The sequence below is a fragment of the Camelina sativa genome, chromosome 10 (genome assembly GCF_030686135.1).
Source record: "Camelina sativa cultivar CO46 ecotype springtype chromosome 10, ASM3068613v1".
Classification (NCBI taxonomy): domain Eukaryota; kingdom Viridiplantae; phylum Streptophyta; class Magnoliopsida; order Brassicales; family Brassicaceae; genus Camelina; species Camelina sativa.
The window spans coordinates 13,110,401-13,130,342 of record NC_141889.1 but is presented as its reverse complement, the minus strand read 5'-3'; the positions used below and the strand labels follow the sequence as shown (position 1 = coordinate 13,130,342).

The following is a 19,942-nucleotide window of genomic DNA, read 5'->3' as shown; positions in this document are numbered from 1 at the left end:
ACAAACGCAGTAGCAGCCTGTACCAAAACATAATTCTTTGCATGGTGGCGTACAACGTTCAAACCTACCAAGTGGCTTAACCGTCAGTGAAGAAGCTTCATGATTCAATAAGTCTAGAGGAGTTTCTTCAAGTAAGAGACGTTTCGCCTCAGCGATTTCAACTGTTATGGATAACATCACTACAACACAAAAATTGTATCATATGAACATTAGTAACACAATATAATTCTTTAATACCATGTTATATAAAAACATTAAATTTACCAATAAAAGTTAAAAGGATAACGAAAGCAGCATTCGATGAAGATTTTCCCATCGTCATGTCAATCTGTTTTGTTTTTTTTTTTTGTTTTTTTTGATAAGCTTGTAGAATTAGAAAGAGTTGGTGAAGAAGATAACAATATATAATACAATGTTAACGTTTATATAGGATATAGAAAGTGTGCTATTTTAGTAAAATTAATACTATCAAAGATTTTTGGTACTGATATATTTGAATAAGATAAGATAAAATCTCCTAATATGGTCGTTAGATAATAAATTTGACTAAAAAATATTTGACTCAAACTAGAATTCAGCCTCTTACAGCCCAAGCCCATTATTGAATCAACAAGCCATAATGCTATTGAAACTTTTTTCAGCATCTCCATCACTGATATTGAGTGAGTTTAAAAAAAAATTTAAAAAATAGGAGAGAGGGTATGATAGTGTCTCCACACAAACACGTTAAGACACTCTAAGATCCTTATTTACCAGATGTTTACTTTTTAGTGGTTGACATTTTTAGATACATCAGTTATATTTATATATAAATATTATTGAAATTTGACCCCATTTAAACACATTACCGATGAAGATGGTCTTAGGGATGCTTTTGCTTGAGATGCTCGTATAATCTAAATATGAATCAAAATATATTAAAACAAACACAAAATACAACATATATATTTTTAGTAATTATTAAAAATTATCTCGCCCGTATGTTAAAAATCTAGTATATAATACCACAATAATCAAATTAGTTTAAAGCAACCTCATAAAAACAACATTCACCTCCTAAATAATTTTTTTTTTGAAAAACAAAATTTCGTATTTCTGTTATTGTATATATAAAAAGGATAATTCTTGGGTTCACCCATAGGGGACAATTCTGTATTTGACTCAAACTAGAATCCAGCCTGTTACAGCCCAAGCCCATTATTGAATCAACAAGCCACAGTGCTATTGAAACTTTTTCAGCATGTCCATCACTGATACTGAGTGAGTTAAAAAACAAAATTACAAAAATAGGAGAGAGGGTATGATAGTGTCTCCACACAAACACGTTAAGACACTCTAAGATCTTTATTTGCGAGACGTTTACTTTTTAGTGGTTGACATTTTTAAATACATTAGTTATATTTAAATATAAATATTATTAAATTTGACCCCATTTAAACACATTACCGATGAAGATGGTCTTAGGGATGCTTTTGCTTGGGATGCTCGTATAATTTAAATATGAATCAAATTATATTAAAACAAACACAAAAATACAACATATATATTTTTAGTAATTATTAAAAATTATCTCGCCGTATGTTAAAAATCTAGTATATAATACCACAATAATCAAATTAGTTTAAAGCAACCTCGTAAAAACAACATTCACCTCCTAAATAATTTTTTTTTGAAAAACAAAATTTCGTATTTCTGTTATTGTATATATAAAAGGACAATTCTTGGGTTCACCCCTAGGGGTAAACCATTTTTATTCACCCCCTTTTAGTTAAGGAAATAAATTATTGATTAAGGAAATGAATTCTGTATATCAATTAATTTTATAATTATTAATTCTAAACATTATATTATAGTTTTAAATTATAACATCTAAACTCAAATCATTCTTTTTATAAACTCAAATTAAAATACAATTTTCTAATTGTAAAATCTAAACCCTAACCACTATTTTATAAACCCAACCGACATATAATTTTGTTTAATTGTAAAATCTAAACCTTAACCACTCTTTGTAAACCCAAACCGACATATAATTTTGTTTAATTGTGAAATCTAAACTCTAAACTCTAACCACTCTTTTGTAAACCCAAACCGACATATAATTTCATTTAATTGTAAAATCTAAACCCTAAACTCTAACCACTATTTTGTAAACCCAAACCGACACATAATTGTGTTTAATTGTAAAAACTAAACCTTAACCACTTTTTTGTAAACCTAAACTGACATATGATTTCGTTTAATTGTAAAATCTAAACTCTAATCATTATTTTATAAACCTAAACCAACATAATTTCTTTAATAAAAAATACATAATTGGTTTCCTTAACTTGTTTTATCTTTTTATTTTAATTTTGATTTATTTTATAAATATGACATGATAACGCAGTTTGTTGTGTTTTGATTGGTTAATAAAGATGGTTGAACGAGAGTCGTTCACCCCTATAATTTTTCTATTAAAAAAAAAAGTATTGTTGACCGCGTCGAAATATGGAAACGCAACGCTTAGACGAGTGATCGAATAGAAAAGAACCAAAAACGACGACGCGCCTTAAACGCCAGACGCGCCTGTAAGAAGAAATCGCGTCGAGAACAAACGTCGTGTAAAGGCGAGTGAAACCCCCAAAAAACATCTTTCAAGATCCCTAAAAATTCCAAAAAAATAAACGAACCCTAGATTTTCTCTTCTCTCACGCTCCTTTGTTCCTCACTCGCTTCGCTTCCCTCACTTGCCTCCTTTCGTGTTCTTCCCTTCTTTGCTCTTTTCACTTCTCAATTTTGCCTCCTCTCCCTTTGTCGCTCTCTGGGTGGCCTAAAAAAAATATGAAGTAAGCCACCAAGCCCTGAGCAATCCCTCAAGGCTTGAAATTTCCATAAAGTTTCGTTCTTTCTTAGTTTTGAATTCTCTATGATACAGTAAAGTCTCTATCTTTGATGCTGATACTTGTGAAAGTTCAGTTCTTTCACCAATTTGTGTGAATGTTTTGGCTCAAAATTGAAACTTTTCTAGTATTATAAGTATGTTTGAAAAGTTCGTCTTTTGGTTTGAGGGAATATAAAAAACCGTTCAATGGTTCTTATGAAGTTTGGTTATGCCAATTTTTTCAGGTGTTAATGTAGATTATCTAGTAGTGGAAAGATTTTAGTTTCAAGTTTCATGGGAGCTAGCTGTGGGGTAGTAGCTTTTGAGTGTGTTAGTGAATCCGAATGTGGCTAACTTGAATGATGGATTTGCAAGAGAATCAGGTTAGTGATCATGGAGGGGATGAATGTATTGTTGACATTATGGTTGATTCGAATAGTAGCAGAGATGTAGGAATTGCTGATGATCTCAAAGCAGGAGGGGATCTTGGCTTTAGTGGTGATGTTCAGGATCATGAGCCAAGAAATGGTATAAACTTTGAGTCTAATGATGCAGCGTATTTGTTTTATCAAGAATACGCAAAGTCTATGGGTTTTACTACTTCGATTAAAAACAGCAGACGCTCTAAGAAGACTAAAGAGTTCATTGATGCCAAGTTTGCTTGTTCTAGATATGGTGTGACTCCTGAGACTGAGGGTAGTAGTAGTAGTCGAAGGTCGAGTATCAAGAAAACAGATTGCAAAGCCAGTATGCATGTGAAGAGAAGACCCGATGGGAAATGGTTCATTCATGAGTTTATAAAGGATCACAATCATGAGCTTTTACCTGCCCTTGCTTATCATTTCCGGATTCAGAGGAATGTCAAATTAGCTGAGAAGAATAATATCGACATTTTGCACGCAGTTAGTGAACGGACCAGGAAAATGTATGTTGAGATGTCGAGGCAGTCTGGGGGATATAAGAATATCGGGCCTCTTCTTCAGAGTGATGTCAATAGTCAGGTTGGTAAGGGTCGGTATCTGGCTTTGGAAGAAGGAGATTCTCAAGTGCTGCTTGAGTACTTTAAGCGTATCAAGAAAGAAAACCCCAAATTCTTTTATGCAATAGACCTAAACGGGGAGCAACGTTTGAGAAATCTTTTTTGGGCTGATGCTAAGAGTAGAGATGATTACTTGAGTTTCAATGATGTTGTATCCTTTGACACTACTTATGTCAAGTTTAATGATAAATTGCCACTTGCTTTGTTTATTGGTGTGAATCATCACTCCCAACCTATGTTACTTGGCTGTGCATTGGTTGCTGATGAGTCAAAGGAGACATTTGTGTGGCTGATAAAATCATGGCTTCGAGCAATGGGTGGTCGAGCTCCTAATGCTATACTCACTGACCAAGACAAATTCTTGATGGCCGCTGTTTCAGAGCTCCTACCAAACACTCGTCATTGCTTTGCATTATGGCATGTGATCGAAAAGATTCCTGAATATTTCTCCCTTGTGATGAAGCGGCACGAGAATTTCTTGCAGAAATTCAACGAATGCATCTTTAGATCTTGGACAGATGATGAGTTTGATATGAGATGGTGGAAAATGGTCAGCCAGTTTGGACTTGAGAATGATGAATGGCTGCTATGGTTGCATGAACATCGCCAAAAGTGGGTGCCCACTTTTATGAGCGGTGTGTTTCTGGCGGGTATGTCGACGTCTCAGCGTTCAGAAAGTGTGAACGCTTTTTTTGATAAGTACGTCCATAAGAAAATCACGCTGAAGGAGTTCTTGAGGCAGTATGGTGCGATTCTGCAGAATAGGTATGAAGAGGAATCTGTTGCAGATTTTGATACTTGCCACAAGCAACCTGCATTGAAGTCTCCCTCGCCCTGGGAGAAGCAAATGGCAACAACTTACACCCACACGATATTTAAGAAATTTCAAGTCGAGGTCTTGGGGGTTGTTGCTTGCCATCCTAGAAAGGAAAAAGAAGATGAAAATATGGCCACGTTTAGAGTTCAGGACTGTGAAAAAGAAGATGAATTTCTTGTAACGTGGAGCAAATCTAAGTCAGAACTTTGCTGTTTCTGCCGTATGTTTGAATACAAAGGGTTTCTCTGTCGGCATGCCTTGATGATTCTGCAGATGTGTGGTTTCGCCAGCATCCCACCTCGATATATTTTGAAAAGATGGACAAAAGATGCTAAGAGTGGAGTATTGGCTGGTGAGGGAGCAGACCAGATACAGACCAGAGTTCAGCGTTATAATGATTTGTGTACTCGAGCCATCAAATTAAGCGAGGAAGGTTGTGTGTCAGAAGAAAACTACAACATTGTATTGCGCACGCTAGTTGAGACCCTGAAAAACTGTGTCGATCTGAATAATGCTAGAAACAGCATTACTGAGTCTAGTAGTCAGCTTAATAATGGTGCTCATGAAGAAGAAAATCAGGAAATGTCAGGCGTAAAAGCAACAAAAAAGAAGACTGTTTGTAGGAAAAGAAAGGTTGGCTTTTATTGCAAACCAATATATTTGATAGTCGTGCATGTTCTTAGTTTCAAAGGCTTAAGCTCATCAAATTGATTTTATGCAGGGACAACAAGAAGCTGACCAAATGCTTGAATCACAACAGAGCTTGCAACCAATGGTTTGTGGTTTAATTTGAATTTCTGCAATTAATTTGGTCGTTGTTACAGTGCATTTTCTTATGAGATAAAGAGTAGGATGGCTTGAATATTACTTGATAGTTTAATCACTTTAATCGTTTCTGCAGGAAAGTATAAGTTCAGAGGGAATGGGCATGAATGGTTACTATGGTCCTCAACAAAACGGTCAAGGATTGGTATGCTATGTTTATTCATATTTACGAATCTGGCTATGCGTTTCGACATCTTTTCTACCCTGATACTCAAACCTGTTTTAACTGTGGATATAGTTAAATTTAATGGAGCCACCTCACGAAGGCTACTATGTTAATCAAAGAACCATCCAAGGCCTGGTGGGTTTAGTATATACTTGAGTTCTTGAGTCGCTAAAATATGTGCCTAGTATAAGTTAATAATATGATATGTTATGGTTTTTGCGACTTCAGGGACAACTGAACTCCATAGCACCGGTGCAGGATAGTTTCTTTGCGAATCAGCAAGCCATGCCTGGGCTGGTACATTATAAAATCCTCTAGACTGATTATAGAAGCATGATCTTATTAGTAACTATTTTTCGTGTTATTGTCTGGCGCAGGGCCAAATGGATTTCAGGCCTCCTCCCAATTTCACTTACAATTTACAGGTCTCAGCTGTCTGAATAGATTCTTCCAAGTTGCTACACTTTGAACGAAAATTATGTTTCTGTTCTTTAACCACGTGTTGATTTTTTCTTCCAGGAAGAGCATTTGAGATCTGCCCAAATGCCTGGCAGTTCATCAAGGCAGCTATAGTGTAACACGTTACTGAATATTTTTGAGAGAAGGTTTGTCTCAGGAAGAAGCTGTTTCAAACATGAGGAAGAAGAAATCCAGATTCTTTCTTGGAGCTGAGTTTGCTATGACAAGACGAAATCGTTTAGATTGGTTCTTTCTGTACATTATGGGAATTGGCTGCTTTTGATGTGTGGATGTATGTGAATTATTTGTGTATCTGATTGAATAATTTGGGATTACGTAGAATGCAACATCTGTAGGCTGTAACACTTCATCTAGAAGATACACAAAGTCTTGTCTGTAATTTGGAATTCTCTTCCTTGTTAAGTTTTACTAAGGAAACACCAAAGTAGTCAAAGGAGCCAACCTAGAGATGGTTAAATTTGAACAAAACTATCTTCAAATGCAACAAACAATGAGTTAATCTACAAAAATTAGTGATAAATAGTTAGATAGTCTTTTCCCGATAGGGATAACAACAATTCGCAAGTTAAAAGTACAAGAGATGACAAATTCACATGCTTGTATGGTTATAATTAAATTACATTTGATAATTTGGAATTATTAAAAAATTATTATTATTGCTAATCTATTCTTGATTAATCCCGTAAAAGACACTCATCCCTTGGTCGTTGGGGTTTGGTGGGTTTGTCCCTGTCCTTTATTCAGACAAGATCAAAATTGGGAAAACCAGAAATTACCTGAGTTGGTGAAACAAAACATTTGCAAAAAAGAATCAAGGTTGAGAGAGAGAGATACAGTTCCTAATGGAGAAAGTGAATCAAACCTTCTTCTTGTCTCATGGATCTCCAACTTTAAGCATAGACGATACCTTAGAAGCGAGACAATTCTTCAAATCATGGACTCACAAAGTTCTTCCTCAAAAACCTAAATCGATCTTAGTCATCTCTGCTCATTGGGACACCAAATACCCAACGGTCAACACTGTTCTTCGCAATTCAACGATCCACGATTTCTCTGGCTTCCCTGATCCCATGTACAAGGTAACCAAAAAAACCCTAACTTTGTTGGTCAACCAACAAATTCACAATTAGGGTTCTTAGATCGTTGAATGAAGCATAAAGTTTTGATTTTTATAAATCTATTGGGACTATTTTTTTTTTTTTTTTATGTTTTTGTAGTTGAAATATGAAGCCCCAGGAGCGATTGAATTAGGGAAGAGGGTTAAAGAGTTGTTAATGAAAGAAGGAGGAATGAAACGTGTTGATGAAGATACAAAGAGAGGACTTGATCATGGAGCTTGGGTTCCTCTTATGTTGATGTATCCAGAAGTTGATATACCTATTGTTCAACTCTCTGTTCAATCAAACCAAAATGGGAGTTATCATTATAACATGGGTAAAGCGTTAGCTTCATTGAAAGATGAAGGTGTGCTTATCATTGGCTCTGGAAGTGCTACTCATAACTTGAGGAAGCTTGACCATAGTATCGCTCATGGCGGATCGGTTCCTTGGGCTTTGGAGTTTGATACTTGGCTTAGAGATTCTCTCCTTCAAGGAAGGTTAGAGAAAATTTAAACCTTTTTTTGCTGCTTAAGTTTGTGAAAACAAATCATTAATTGTGTATGTGTTTTTTGCAGATATGGAGATGTGAATGAGTGGGAAAAGAAAGCTCCCAATGCGAAAATGGCGCATCCATGGCCTGAGCATTTGTATCCGTTACATGTTGCGATGGGTGCAGCAGGTGCAGATGCAAAAGCAGAGCAAATCCATACAAGTTGGCAACTTGGTACCTTGTCTTATTCTTCCTATAGCTTCACTTCTCCTCCTTGAAACATTTTCAAGCTTCATCTCCTTCACTTGTCTTTGATTAAGCTTTTGTGTGTTCATCTAATAATCCTAATCCTGTCTTGTATACAAAAATACAGATCCTCTGAGTCTGTACTATTATGTATGAATATGCCATGTGAATTTAAAGAAATTGTGTTCTTTGTATTTGTAACACTTTTATCTCTGTATTAGCTTTTCTCTGTTCATCATCTGAACCTTTAAAATCTCAAGAGTGTTTCTGCTGCTATATATGCTGACTTATCACTATGTCTATGTGTTGGTACTTATTCTGAGCGAGTTTCTCACAATCGTATTAGTGGCTAATAGCCAGTAGCCACTGCTTTCATGTCATTTATGTAATGTTACATGCATTAACAACACGTACTTGTCAAGTTGTCATACATCCTATGAATTCATGACTCATCCTAGTATTCAAAAGGGGTTTGCTTAGTGAGTATGACTCATCCTAGTATTCGTCAACAGGTCACAAATTAACACTAATCAATTGAAAAATATTTCCAATGTGAAACCAAGTAAAAAGACAGAAGAATAGTTCTAAGTTAAAGTAGATCCAATGTGAAACTAACTTTTTTTTTGTGGTCAAAATCCAATGTGAAACCAACTAAAAGACAAAAAGAAAATAAAAGATCAAAAACAAAGATGTAAAGAGGAAAAATGGAGATCGAATAGGATCGGAGAAACCAAAACTTCAGCTTTCAGATTTGCTTTCTCCGGCGAAGCTGCAACTGCGGAGTCGTCGTCGGCTGCTTCTCCTGCTCTTCATTGGCAAGATAAGCTTCATTAATTCAACTGCCAGCACCTCCTTTGATGAAATCGGTCTCGGGTTTATCTCACGTCAACGGAACCAAGGATGTTCATGAAGGAGAAGGAGTGGCCGTCGATCCTCCAGATCCTCGGTGGCCGCACCTTCATCGGTGGACCCAGAAGACTTCTTCTCCATCGGTGAAACCTCCTCCTCAAGCGGCGGTGATCTCCTTGGTTGATGAATCTCAGCCGGTTGTTGCTACAGGGGAGATTGTTCTTCCCCTTATACCTCCTTGGCGAAATCATCAAGAGTTGGATCGTCACTAGCTTTGTCTGGTTCTTCTTCTCGCATAATTACAGATTATTTTCCGAGATTAAAGCCCACAGTTCCTGTCACTACCATGTCAACAATCTCTCGGCTGAGTAACATTGTCGTACAAGATGAGTCTGAGGGAGTCAATTGCGATGGTGAAGTCGTCTCCGTTCTGCCATCTCTCCTTGTCACACAAAAACCCGCTACTCAACCCAAAAAAGCTCCTCCATTGTCATCCTCTCCTCACTCCTCACCTCTCAAGGGAGCATGGACTGTACCACTTAAAATGGTTTCCTTGGGCTGCTAAAATGGATCCTGCAGCAAGGAATCTGTATAGAGCTACTTCACCGGATTACATGGAAGACGGAACTCCAAAGATACTTTTGATATCCCAGATATCTCGACTATTCCGGTTTGGGTAACCCTTAAAAAGATTCCGAACAGTCTCTACTCAATTCCAGGAATTAGCCATATTGCTTCAGGTTTAGGTGCTCCTATGGCTACTTACAAACCAAGACTTGACCCTGCTCTAATGGGTGAGGCTAAGATCTTGGTGGAAGTGGAGTTGAGTAAAGCATTCCCTCCTAGGATTGCAACTGTGGATAAAAAGGGAAACATATCTATGGTTGATGTTGAATACGCTTGGGTTCCTGTTCAGTGTGGAGATTGTGGACAGTTAGGACATAAAGCTTCCCGTTGCATGAACCAAAAGTTGCCACATCAAAAAGCCACCAAAGTTGTCTCTAATGAGGTCAATGCTCCTGCCAATGTTAGTTTATCTACCGCCCCAGCTCTAGTCTCTCCAATCAATCTTCAACATGAATCCACGAATGTTGTCATTCAACAAGGCTCCAAAGTCCAAGACGATTCAGCCCTACCCATTGAGGCTGTCCTAATACAAGTCTCAGATCTATGCACCAAAGTGGCAGATTGCCATACAAATGTGGAAGTTCAAGTTTTATCTAAGGCTGTTTGCAATACCGAAATAGCTAATGAAGTTGCAGTCACAAAAGATAGTGATGTTTTTAGTGACCGAGAGGTAAGAAGTGTCCTTGCTAAAAATAAGTTTAGCCGTTTGGGCTCTTCTTTTTCAGATGGGGATTCACTTCCCTCAGATGGAGATTCAGTTGATGCAGAGGATTCTGATAGTGAATCTGAAATGATGGACCATATGACTCCTTCCGGACAAAGATTACTGCGAGAAAGACCGGTTCAACCTTCCATAAAGCTAAAGAGACACAAGAGTCTTTTATTGCTCGAGGGAGAGGACAACGGGGACGTAGATCACGTGGTCGTGGGTGCCGTGGACGCGGGAACCGGGGACGTGGCTAGATGTCTTTTCGATGTTTAAGAAAGCCAACCGGAGCGGAAGATTCGGTTACTATCTATGGGTCTGCTTGTATTATTGACCTATTTCTATACTGCTTTTGTAGCTTTTAAAATTTTGTGACTTGTTTCACAAAATACTGCATGACTTTTTGTCATAGCTTTTGTAATATTCAGGTTATAAAAAAAAAAAAAAAAAAAAAAAAAAAAAAGAAGAATGTATGCATAGATTACGATTTATTGAGTGGATTAAAGTGTCCACATTAATTGAAAATCCATTTTAGTTTTGACTTTTGACAAACCATGTATAGTGGTATATTCGTTGTGCTAAAGTTATTTACACCACTACTCGGGTTGAATTCTAAGCCTGATCGAGAAAAGGAGAAATTAGGTCCGATGGTCCCCCAAAACACAATAATTCAGTCTTTTTTTTTTTGTCAACACCATAATTCACAGTCTAAACATTTAGATTTTTATAAATTCAAATGTCTTTGCTTTCGATCATTTCCAAAAGATTCATAGCATATTTGCATACGTTCATTTCAAGTGGTTCTACATCATTATTATTATTTTTTTTTTTTTTAAATACTGAATTTTATAGCATATGTTGTGATTTGAAATTCTAATAGATATGGATGTGTAACTAAGTGAGAAACTTTGAAGTACATTTTTAAGTGCATTAAAGAATATAAATATATATATATATATATATATATATACTTCTTATTTTGAGTATATGTAAATTACCCTTTTAATTATTAAACAAATGTGTTTTGTCTTTTTGTGTGGTAGATGACTAAAATTGAGGAAAAAATATGTTGTTTTTATCACTTTGAAATATCTAAGAGAGGACATAATAGAGTTTGGTACAGTTTTAATTAACTCTAAGACGTTGATACTAACGGATTACAAGCATATATGCATTAAAACATCTAGTCTAGATGTCCCTCACCTCAATGAATATGTTTTATGAGGTCCATAGGTTTATTCACACATATCTTGATAACAAATTTTGGATATACCATAACATTGAGATTAATGGTTCGAAAAAACTGTTTAGCGACTCAAAAAAATAAATTTCTAGAGTTGAATGCATGATAGATACTATGGATTGATATAAAGAAAATTTTGGAGAAAGAATTGTTAACAAGTCGCTCGAAGGATTTGCTAGACACTATCAAGTGGATATTAGAAAGATTGGAGATTAACTTGTTTCTCAATCTAGCAAAAAATTGCAAGACTAGTAGGTGAATTTTGAAGTTTTTAAGTTCTCTCTAGGTGTGAAAAAAATGGCGGATATTCTAGCCAAAATCTGAAATCGTATGAAAATAGAAAAAGAAATATCGGCCGCACCACACCACGAAAGAGGTAGACAAGGTGCAAGAGTTAGAAAAATGAGGTAGATTATGATTTTGATTTTTGATTTTTAATTTTTGATTTTTGATATTTGATATTTGATATTTGATATTTGATTTTTGATATTTGATTTTTGATATTTGATTTTTGATATTTGATTTTTGATATTTGATTTTTGATATTTGATTTTTGATTTTTGATTTTTTGATTTTTGATTTAGCTTTTCTTTGTTTTGGTTTATTACCAAACTAGTTGTTTGTATAGTATGTAGTGGAACTGATATAAGAAACAAGATTTGTAACATTTTCTTATTTTTCTTTTGTATCCGCACTTGAACTTGAATGTTGAGCAACAACATATGGAACATTTTGAAAGTTTTTAACATAATTTGTGAGAACACAATTTGTGAGAATCACTCTTTTAATTTTCCTGATGATTTTTTTTTTGTGAAAAATACCTTTTTGAATTCTCTGTTTTACATTTAGGTATAATTTGAGATAATATGATTTAATATTTATATATTAGGTTTTAATTCTGAAATTTTAGTGTCAAAATATTGTGCTATTTTTAGAATTTATATATAATGTGCTAAATTTGAAAACAAATTTTATTTTTGTACTATTTGTGAGAATTACCTTTTGAATTTCCCTACTGTTTAGAATGATTAATCTGCCTATTTTCTTAGGTTATATATAACGTTTATTTAATTTTTTGTTACTTTTGACCATGACTTAGTTAAACCCCATCAAAGAAAAAAGTGCTACGTCCACTAATCAATATACGAATTTATCCCCTATCCTTAGGTTTTATTTTAAATAGATGGAACTGGTGAAGAAAAAAGATGGAATCATGCGACCACCTCAACAGACTATAGCCACTAATTACCACACAAGACTAGTCTTTCACAGATGAAAATTTTAATTAAGAAAAATTCAGAAAGCACACGAAAATTTCATGATCGTATAGCTTATATAATAGATTAATAAACATATAGTAGCTTTCTTAGCTTATAAATAGACATATCTAGTCTTGGATCTTCTTCACAACCAAAACATCTCAAATGGATTATCATACCAAGAGCATGCCTAATCTATTGTGGTTTACTGTTCTTTTAATACTAGTCGAAGTGGTTTCGTGTGCTAGACAACATCATAAAAATTTCTTGGCCAAAGAGGCAGATCTCGTGACAGATTTGCCCGGACAGCCTGATGTGAATTTCAGACATTACGCTGGTTATGTTCCTGTCGATAAATCCAACGGAAGAGATTTGTTTTATTGGTTCTTTGAGGCCATGGATCTCCCTAGAGAGAAACCTTTAGTTCTCTGGCTTAATGGAGGTAAACCCGATATAACTACAAATATTGTAATATTTATTTTGTAATGATAACATGTGAAAAAGTAGACTGATAAAGCGGTTCCATGCATGGTTAAGTTTGTAATTTTCTTATGTTGTCTTATGGGCGAGGAGGACATTTGGAATTTTGTTATAGCTAGGTCCAGGGTGCTCTTCTGTGGGATATGGAGCAACACAAGAAATTGGTCCGTTTCTAGCGGACACCAACGAAAAGGGACTTAAACTTAATCCATATGCATGGAATAAAGGTAATCTTGTTTTATTATACAATTTTGCTATCATCATCATCATCATCACCATCATCATCATATAATTTTATAATAATTAATGGAAAGGGTTGGTTTGCGTATGCAGAGGTCAACATGCTGTTTTTAGAATCTCCCGTTGGCATTAGGTTTTCGTATTCAAACACAACTAGCGCGATTATCTAAATCTTGATGATCACTTTACAAGTAAGTCTATTATTCATACTATATATATACTTTTTTTTGTCCTAAAAAGTGGTGTATATATATATAGTCTTAATTTGTCCCTAAAACTAAAGGATTTCATACATAATATTAGTAAAACATAACTGTATGTTTTATTCTTTTTCTGATGACAGAAAAAGATGCATACACTTTTCTTTGTAACTGGTTCAAGAGATTCCCAGAGCACAGAGGAAATGAGTTCTATATCGCAGGAGAAAGTTAGGCACGTTAATATAAAAACCATCTAATTTTAAGTTTTAATTAATATGTCTAAAATTGGGTTTTATTCGCAGGAATATACGTACCCCAATTAGCAGAGGTCGTGTACGATAACAATAAAAAGAACAATGATTTGTCGCTTCACATCAATCTGAAGGTTTTTTTTTTGGTAAGTTTGAATATTTCAATACTAGCTAAGTGTAACTAAATAAACTATAAAATTTGCATTGTGAGATCCTAAATTCAAATCATATGTTCAAATTGGCTATCTAGTTGGGGAATCCTGATACATCAAATCCAGATGATTGTAGAGGTTGGGTGGATTATGCATGGAGCCACGCAGTGATATCGGACGAGACACATAGAAACATAAACAAGTTGTGCAATTTCAGCAGCGACGATGTTTGGAGCAATGTTGAGTGCAATGAAGCCATGGCAGAAGTTGACAAGCAGTACAAGGAGATCGATATCTATAGCATCTATACCTCCGCTTGTAAAGGAGGTTCTGTGCAATCGTCTTACTTGGCATCAGCACAATTCAATACAAATTATCACATTAAATCTAAGCGGGTATGTGTATAATATTTTTAAGTTATCACATCAACAAAATAAGTATTCTTTTATATTTTACGCCAAAATTTACATTTCCAAACTAATATTTATTTTAATACAAAGGGTATTCCAAAATTATCAAATTTTTCTTAATTGTGTAAAAAGTAGTAAAATGAGACTCTTTATAAAACATAGAGGTATTAAAAAGCTATACCAAGTAAACGTAACAAATTTATATTGTTTGCATGCTTTAGATGCCACGAAGGCGCTTGGGTGGATATGCCCCATGTTTAGACGATTACGTGAAAATATATTATAACAGAGCAGATGTTCAGAAAGCTCTTCACGCAAGTGATGGTGTTAATCTCAAGAACTGGACCATTTGCAAGTATGTGTTATATATTTTCTTTTCCTTTTTTTTTGTATGATATATGATAAAAATTGTCTGAACAATTTTTGGTATTATGAGATTACAGCATGGAGATCTTTCATAACTGGACTTATTTAGTGACCTCAGTATTGCCTATATTCGAGAAACTCATCGCGGGATCGAGGATTAAAGATATGGGTTTGCAGGTAAATTACATGCATTCATGAAAAAAAAAAAAAAAAAAAAAATCAGTCATATCCTCCTATACGTCAAGATTGAATATTTAATTTTAATCAATGACTAGGATTTTTATTATACAACAAAAAAATGTGTTGAAAATAGAGTAATAACAAATTGTGTTGCTTCTTACGCAGGTTACCACTATACATTTTAAAGCTTTTCTACTTTATATATGGAAGACATTAATTTTTGTTACTCTACATACGTAACGGCCATCCCACTAAACCGTTGTCTTGGTTTCCTTTCTGTGATGGCTCTCAGTGGTGACACAGACGGATGTGTTCCAGTACTCGGAACTCGGTATAGCTTAAACACACTTGGCTTACCCATAAATAAAGCTTGGAGACCATGGTACCATGAGAAACAGGTCAATACATGATCACAATTTACATATGATGGATCATCTAATTAACCGGTTAACTTAGATTCTTATTTGATTATGATTAGACCGGTAGTTTATTGATGATTTTTTTTGAATAAATGTTAAATTATATTCAAAAGAAAAAATAACTTTTATATCTGCATGTTTATAACTTAGGCTTACAAAAAAAAAATAGATTATGCTAAAAGAGATTATGCTAAGAGCGATTATAAAAGATTTTACAAAACACCCAAAGATCAATAATGAACAATACAGGTAAGTGGGTGGGTTCAAGAATACGAAGGTCTAACATTTGCTACGTTTAGAGGAGCTGGACATACAGTGCCTAGCTTCAAACCAAGCAGCTCCTTCGCTCTTTTCTCGGCCTTTATCAAAGGGGTTCCACTGCAGTCCTCGCGGGTTGAGTCGAAAATCAAGGATTAAAAACATGATTTTGTAATCTTATATAATGAGTCTTTGAAGTTTTCAAAGGTTTGGGAGATTGTGGGTTTTGTAATTTGAACTCGTCAGATATGGCATATGCATAAATAAAGATTGTAAGCCAAAAGATGTATGTTACTATGTAACTTTCTCTGTAATGATCTTTATGATCAAAGGAAGCTTTCAACAACACTACGTCAAGTAATTTTCAAAATGTACGTTTGCTGAATCATAAGCAATTCTTGTCTCCCATTTACACTCTTTCAAGTTAATATTGAGGTATTTTTTGCCTCTCCTAAATTTCATTTTGACCTTTTCTTTAGTTTACACCACATCCCATTTTTGGCATGAATAGTTGCGCCACTCACGAGTTCAACGGACTCCGGCGATCCACGCAGCTCAACATCGAATTTCTGCAACAACATAGCTAGTGCGACGGTTGATTCCATTAAGGCAAACTGGTCACCAATGCATTTCCTTGGTCCTCCACCAAATGGTAAGAATGCAAAGTCTGCTATGATCTGTTCTCATCATAATACAACTCAAAAGGTTAGTCTTGTTACAAGGCATAAGAGAGGTAAAATACAGAAGTACTTTTTGAGAAAGACTGATCCTTCACTAAGAGAAAGATTTGCAAGTTTTGGGTTTTCACCTCGTTTGGATATAGTGCCCCAGGGCTTCGAGATGGATCAAAGCCAGCCCATCCTTCAATTCCATTGCTCTCCTTTGTTCTTAAGAACCTCTCAGGCTCAAAATCGTGGGGATTATCCCAGAAGTATGGAGATCTATGGAGATTGTACACCTGTAAGCAAATACAAAACAGGGGATTCTAAGAAAAATCCGGGTTCCTATTGTGGAACGACTAAAAATTTAGAAACTGCCACTCACAGATATGAAGATATCAGTTCCTTTTGGAACTTGATGACCACTTTTTTCACCTTTATATCCTCCTGTGAATGCAAGCAGATAAATGAGCTCTGGACTAAGCCACTCTCAATTAATTGTGGAGATACGATGTGTTTAGAGTTTGAAATATACCGGGCAAGGTCTCTGGTTTGAGTGTGCGTCTGATGAGCAAAGGTGGCTGAGGATAGAGACGAAGGACTTCAACAACGATCAGTCGTATGTACCTGCAGAAGCATGGAAACGTCAACAACTTAAGTAGAGACCAAAATATAAGATTAAAGAAGATGTCTTTCAAGTTAAACGTACTCAAGCTTTTTCATTGATTCATAAGTGGGTGCACCTTCACCAAGCACGGCATCAATCTCAGCTTGAGCTTTCCTAATCTTTTCAGGATTCTGCAAATTTAATAGAGAATGCTAAGACTGTACAGTGAGGTTTGAAGCAATCACGGAAAAAATGTAAAAAAGACTCTTAGGTGCATACTTGTGAGAGAAGGTAAACAGCCCAAGTAAGCACTGCTGCTGTTGTCTCGTGACCAGCAATTAGCATAGTCATCAAGTCATCCCTCAGCTGTAGAAACAATTGTGTCAAAAACAGATAAACCAAACACAAAAGAGTATGTAAGTTTGTTAATCAGAAAGTGATAAATCTTACCTGCCGGTCATCAATATCAACACCGCGCATATCGACTAAGAACCGCAAAAGACTTGCATCCTATGGATACAAGAGTCTACAATCAGAGGTGTTTCATAATGGGATTCAAAAAGGTAAGGATTCTTAGATAAACCTTGAGATTAGAGTAGTCCCTTTGCTGTAGCTTCTCTACATCTGTTTCCTGGGAGAAGAAATAACAAAATGAGAACAGAACAGCAGAATCAAGAAGAAAAGAAGTGAAATACCTCTCTTGTCTCTTTGGCATTTTGAATGAGTCCATCAAGGCAATCATTTATAATCTTCAGATCGCTTTGGAACTTTCGTTGCCTCGGAACTATCCATCTGGCAGGAGGAAAATTCCAATACGGGAAGTAGAAAGTAGATCGATGCTCTGCCTCGTAAAGAGTTCCATAAACTGCCTGTGATGTTAACAGAAAACATCAATGAACCAGCTTACCTCGAAAGACTAGTGAAGAGCCAATTCAATAGTAGAATGATTTAAAAATTCAAATACCTTAATCACAGGGGACTCTTTTGTGACAGAACCAAAGTCGTAGTTGAACACGCTAAGCCCTATTATATCAAGAGCCAGACTTGAGAATTCTGCTTCCAGATCCAACTCGATCACATCCTCTCCACTTGAAACTTCTTTGTCCCTTAAGAGTTTCTCAGATTTCAATATCATTTTCTCCGAGCAGGCACTAAATACTTTGACCATGGCCTCCAGATACATTGTATGGAACGCAGGAGTTATAGCTACAACACATATTGGAAGGAAAGAATCATTAGTGCCATGGGCTTATGACACTGCAATATCTAAAACATAGAGATGACAACGTGCTTTATACCTCTTCTCCTTAGCTTCCAGGTATCTAGATCAGCTGGTATCAACCCTTTTCCCATAATCGGCTCCAAGATCTCAGCAAGAACTCCCTAGAGAAACACAGGACATTAATTGCTGGTACAGAAGTGAACAAAAGAAATGGCTCTTCATCAATTGAATACTAGCTTCGGTTACCTTGTCATAAGAAAATGCGTTTTCCCGTAGGACATGCCTTGCAACAATAGGATCTGAGATGACAACAAAAGCTTTTGGACCAAACGCAAGCTTGAACACTCCTCCATGCTTTAAGTCAAGAAAAAAAAAAACCACAGAATCAAACAAACTAGCTAACAAAAAGTACAACACTGAGATGAATCCACAATTCCACATTATATGTACCTCCATGAACCAGTCGTAAAGAGATAAAAAGAGAGGCTTTCCAAACAAATCAGAGACAGCTCCTTCAGCAGTAGGCATTGAACCCAAACTTCCACCACTTAAGAAATTAGTAAGAAGGTTGCTCGCATTGTCCAAAAGGTTACCATTCGTCTTTGGCTCTTTGGTATCAGTAGATTGACACCTAACCAAAAACCCACAAAATCAAACTCCGTTTACAACAACTATACCATTCCAAAAGCTCTAACTTTGTCTTCTTTGGTTCTAAATTTTCACAATCCCACATTAAAAAAAAATCAATACTTTAAACTGCAAAAAGCCCCCAAATTTCATCAAACCCAGACCTAATCTTAAAGTTGCAATACAAAAGAAAAGAGATTTTGGAAGGTGGAGAAAGCAGAGAAACCCCAACCTGATGGAAACTGAAGCTCTCCGGGAATAAACAGAAGAGTAAAGAGTCTGAGAGTAATCGCTCCTACCCAGATGAACACCGCCGCCATGGAAGTAACAGGAATGAGTAGCAGCGGCAGGGAAAGCCATGGCAGCTACCATCTTCAAATGAAACGAGAAGCTCTAATTCTAAAGATTGAAGAGCTTTGAACATGTTTTCTACTTCTTTACTTCATCTATATGCTGAAAATGGCCAACTTCAAAGCATAAACGACACAAGATTGAACTTGCAACAAAGATTGTTTAGTGCTGTTTAAACTGACACGTGTCTTTCTATTATCTAACTCAGCAAAGATTTAGCACATGGTCAGATGGTCAAAACCGCAAAAGTAGGTTTGGTAAATTAACTGAGCCAAAAGTATCGACCCGAAACTGAAACTGAAATTGAAGAACCGAACCAAAATTTTTGTAATATCAGAATGTTGTTAGGGATTATATAAAGTTTGGTTTTTACAATACATATATTATATCAAATTGATATAATTTTTTTAAACCTCATCTTAATTTGGATATAAAGTTTGGATATATATTTAGGCAATATTACTAAATGACTACTATTCGTTGTATTTAAAACCTCCATTTCTTGTAAATCAATTACAGTTAAATGGCCAACTACGATATAAAAAAACAGAATAAAGAAAAATTAGAGAGAAAATAAAGAATAAATTATTTTAGTTGAGATGTGCGATTTTGCATACTAGTATCATTGTTATGACTAGTAATCTTTTTTACTTAAAAATGTGAGTTTTTTCCAAATACATTTAGGTTTTTTTTTTTTGCCTTCATACACTAGCATTTTATGTTTCCTTTTTTACACTTAAATATTTTTTATCTTATAAAGATTATGCGTATTTTGTTTTTCTTAGAGGGATGATGAAAAACAGCTAAAGA

At 35.4% G+C, this 19,942-nt stretch overlaps 3 protein-coding genes and 2 pseudogenes across 4 annotated transcripts; 4 read left to right on the top strand and 1 right to left on the bottom strand.

Moving 5' to 3' along the window:
• Window positions 1–2,476: 2,476 nt before the first annotated feature.
• Window positions 2,477–6,614, top strand: LOC104718894 (protein FAR-RED IMPAIRED RESPONSE 1). The gene is made up of 8 exons (XM_010436711.3): window positions 2,477–2,828; window positions 3,109–5,352; window positions 5,441–5,494; window positions 5,621–5,689; window positions 5,783–5,845; window positions 5,939–6,007; window positions 6,088–6,135; window positions 6,230–6,614. Exons 2-8 carry the CDS (start codon window positions 3,223–3,225, stop codon window positions 6,281–6,283), a joined length of 2,487 nt encoding a protein of 828 aa, XP_010435013.1. The 5' UTR covers window positions 2,477–2,828; window positions 3,109–3,222; the 3' UTR covers window positions 6,284–6,614.
• A 255-nt stretch (window positions 6,615–6,869) lies between these two features.
• Window positions 6,870–8,302, top strand: LOC104718895 (extradiol ring-cleavage dioxygenase). Its single transcript, XM_010436712.3, has 3 exons — window positions 6,870–7,269; window positions 7,408–7,787; window positions 7,866–8,302. Exons 1-3 carry the CDS (start codon window positions 7,033–7,035, stop codon window positions 8,056–8,058), a joined length of 810 nt encoding a protein of 269 aa, XP_010435014.1. The 5' UTR covers window positions 6,870–7,032; the 3' UTR covers window positions 8,059–8,302.
• An 812-nt stretch (window positions 8,303–9,114) lies between these two features.
• LOC104741606 (uncharacterized) lies at window positions 9,115–10,685 on the top strand (annotated as a pseudogene).
• A 2,190-nt stretch (window positions 10,686–12,875) lies between these two features.
• On the top strand, window positions 12,876–16,264 carry LOC104720365 (putative serine carboxypeptidase-like 30; annotated as a pseudogene). Its single transcript, XR_015569044.1, has 10 exons — window positions 12,876–13,152; window positions 13,310–13,417; window positions 13,524–13,621; window positions 13,774–13,861; window positions 13,928–14,027; window positions 14,132–14,428; window positions 14,665–14,798; window positions 14,887–14,986; window positions 15,282–15,387; window positions 15,658–16,264. The product of XR_015569044.1 is annotated as a putative serine carboxypeptidase-like 30 (transcript).
• Window positions 15,958–19,322, bottom strand: LOC104718897 (cytochrome P450 97B3, chloroplastic-like). The gene is made up of 14 exons (XM_010436717.3): window positions 19,014–19,322; window positions 18,605–18,785; window positions 18,401–18,508; window positions 18,231–18,315; window positions 17,897–18,138; window positions 17,628–17,801; window positions 17,516–17,563; window positions 17,383–17,442; window positions 17,212–17,298; window positions 17,035–17,123; window positions 16,861–16,952; window positions 16,711–16,772; window positions 16,475–16,624; window positions 15,958–16,343 (listed from the first exon to the last, which is right to left on the bottom strand). Exons 1-14 carry the CDS (start codon window positions 19,151–19,153, stop codon window positions 16,125–16,127), a joined length of 1,737 nt encoding a protein of 578 aa, XP_010435019.2. The 5' UTR covers window positions 19,154–19,322; the 3' UTR covers window positions 15,958–16,124.
• Between the last annotated feature and the right edge of the window lie 620 nt (window positions 19,323–19,942).

Bases quoted from the DNA above. Each gene is read 5' to 3' on its own strand.
- LOC104718895 (XM_010436712.3), top strand. From the start codon at position 7,033: ATGGAGAAAGTGAATCAAACCTTCTTCTTGTCTCATGGATCTCCAACT. The intron at 7,270-7,407 runs GTAACCAAAAAA...ATGTTTTTGTAG, and splicing joins TCCCTGATCCCATGTACAAG to TTGAAATATGAAGCCCCAGG. The intron at 7,788-7,865 runs GTTAGAGAAAAT...TGTTTTTTGCAG, and splicing joins GATTCTCTCCTTCAAGGAAG to ATATGGAGATGTGAATGAGT.
- LOC104718894 (XM_010436711.3), top strand. From the start codon at position 3,223: ATGATGGATTTGCAAGAGAATCAGGTTAGTGATCATGGAGGGGATGAA. The intron at 5,495-5,620 runs GTTTGTGGTTTA...TCGTTTCTGCAG, and splicing joins AACAGAGCTTGCAACCAATG to GAAAGTATAAGTTCAGAGGG. The intron at 6,136-6,229 runs GTCTCAGCTGTC...TTTTTCTTCCAG, and splicing joins ATTTCACTTACAATTTACAG to GAAGAGCATTTGAGATCTGC.
- LOC104718897 (XM_010436717.3), bottom strand. From the start codon at position 19,153: ATGGTAGCTGCCATGGCTTTCCCTGCCGCTGCTACTCATTCCTGTTAC. The intron at 17,802-17,896 runs GTATTTGAATTT...TTAACATCACAG, and splicing joins AAGAGTCCCCTGTGATTAAG to GCAGTTTATGGAACTCTTTA. The intron at 16,773-16,860 runs GTATATTTCAAA...TTGCATTCACAG, and splicing joins CAAACCAGAGACCTTGCCCG to GAGGATATAAAGGTGAAAAA.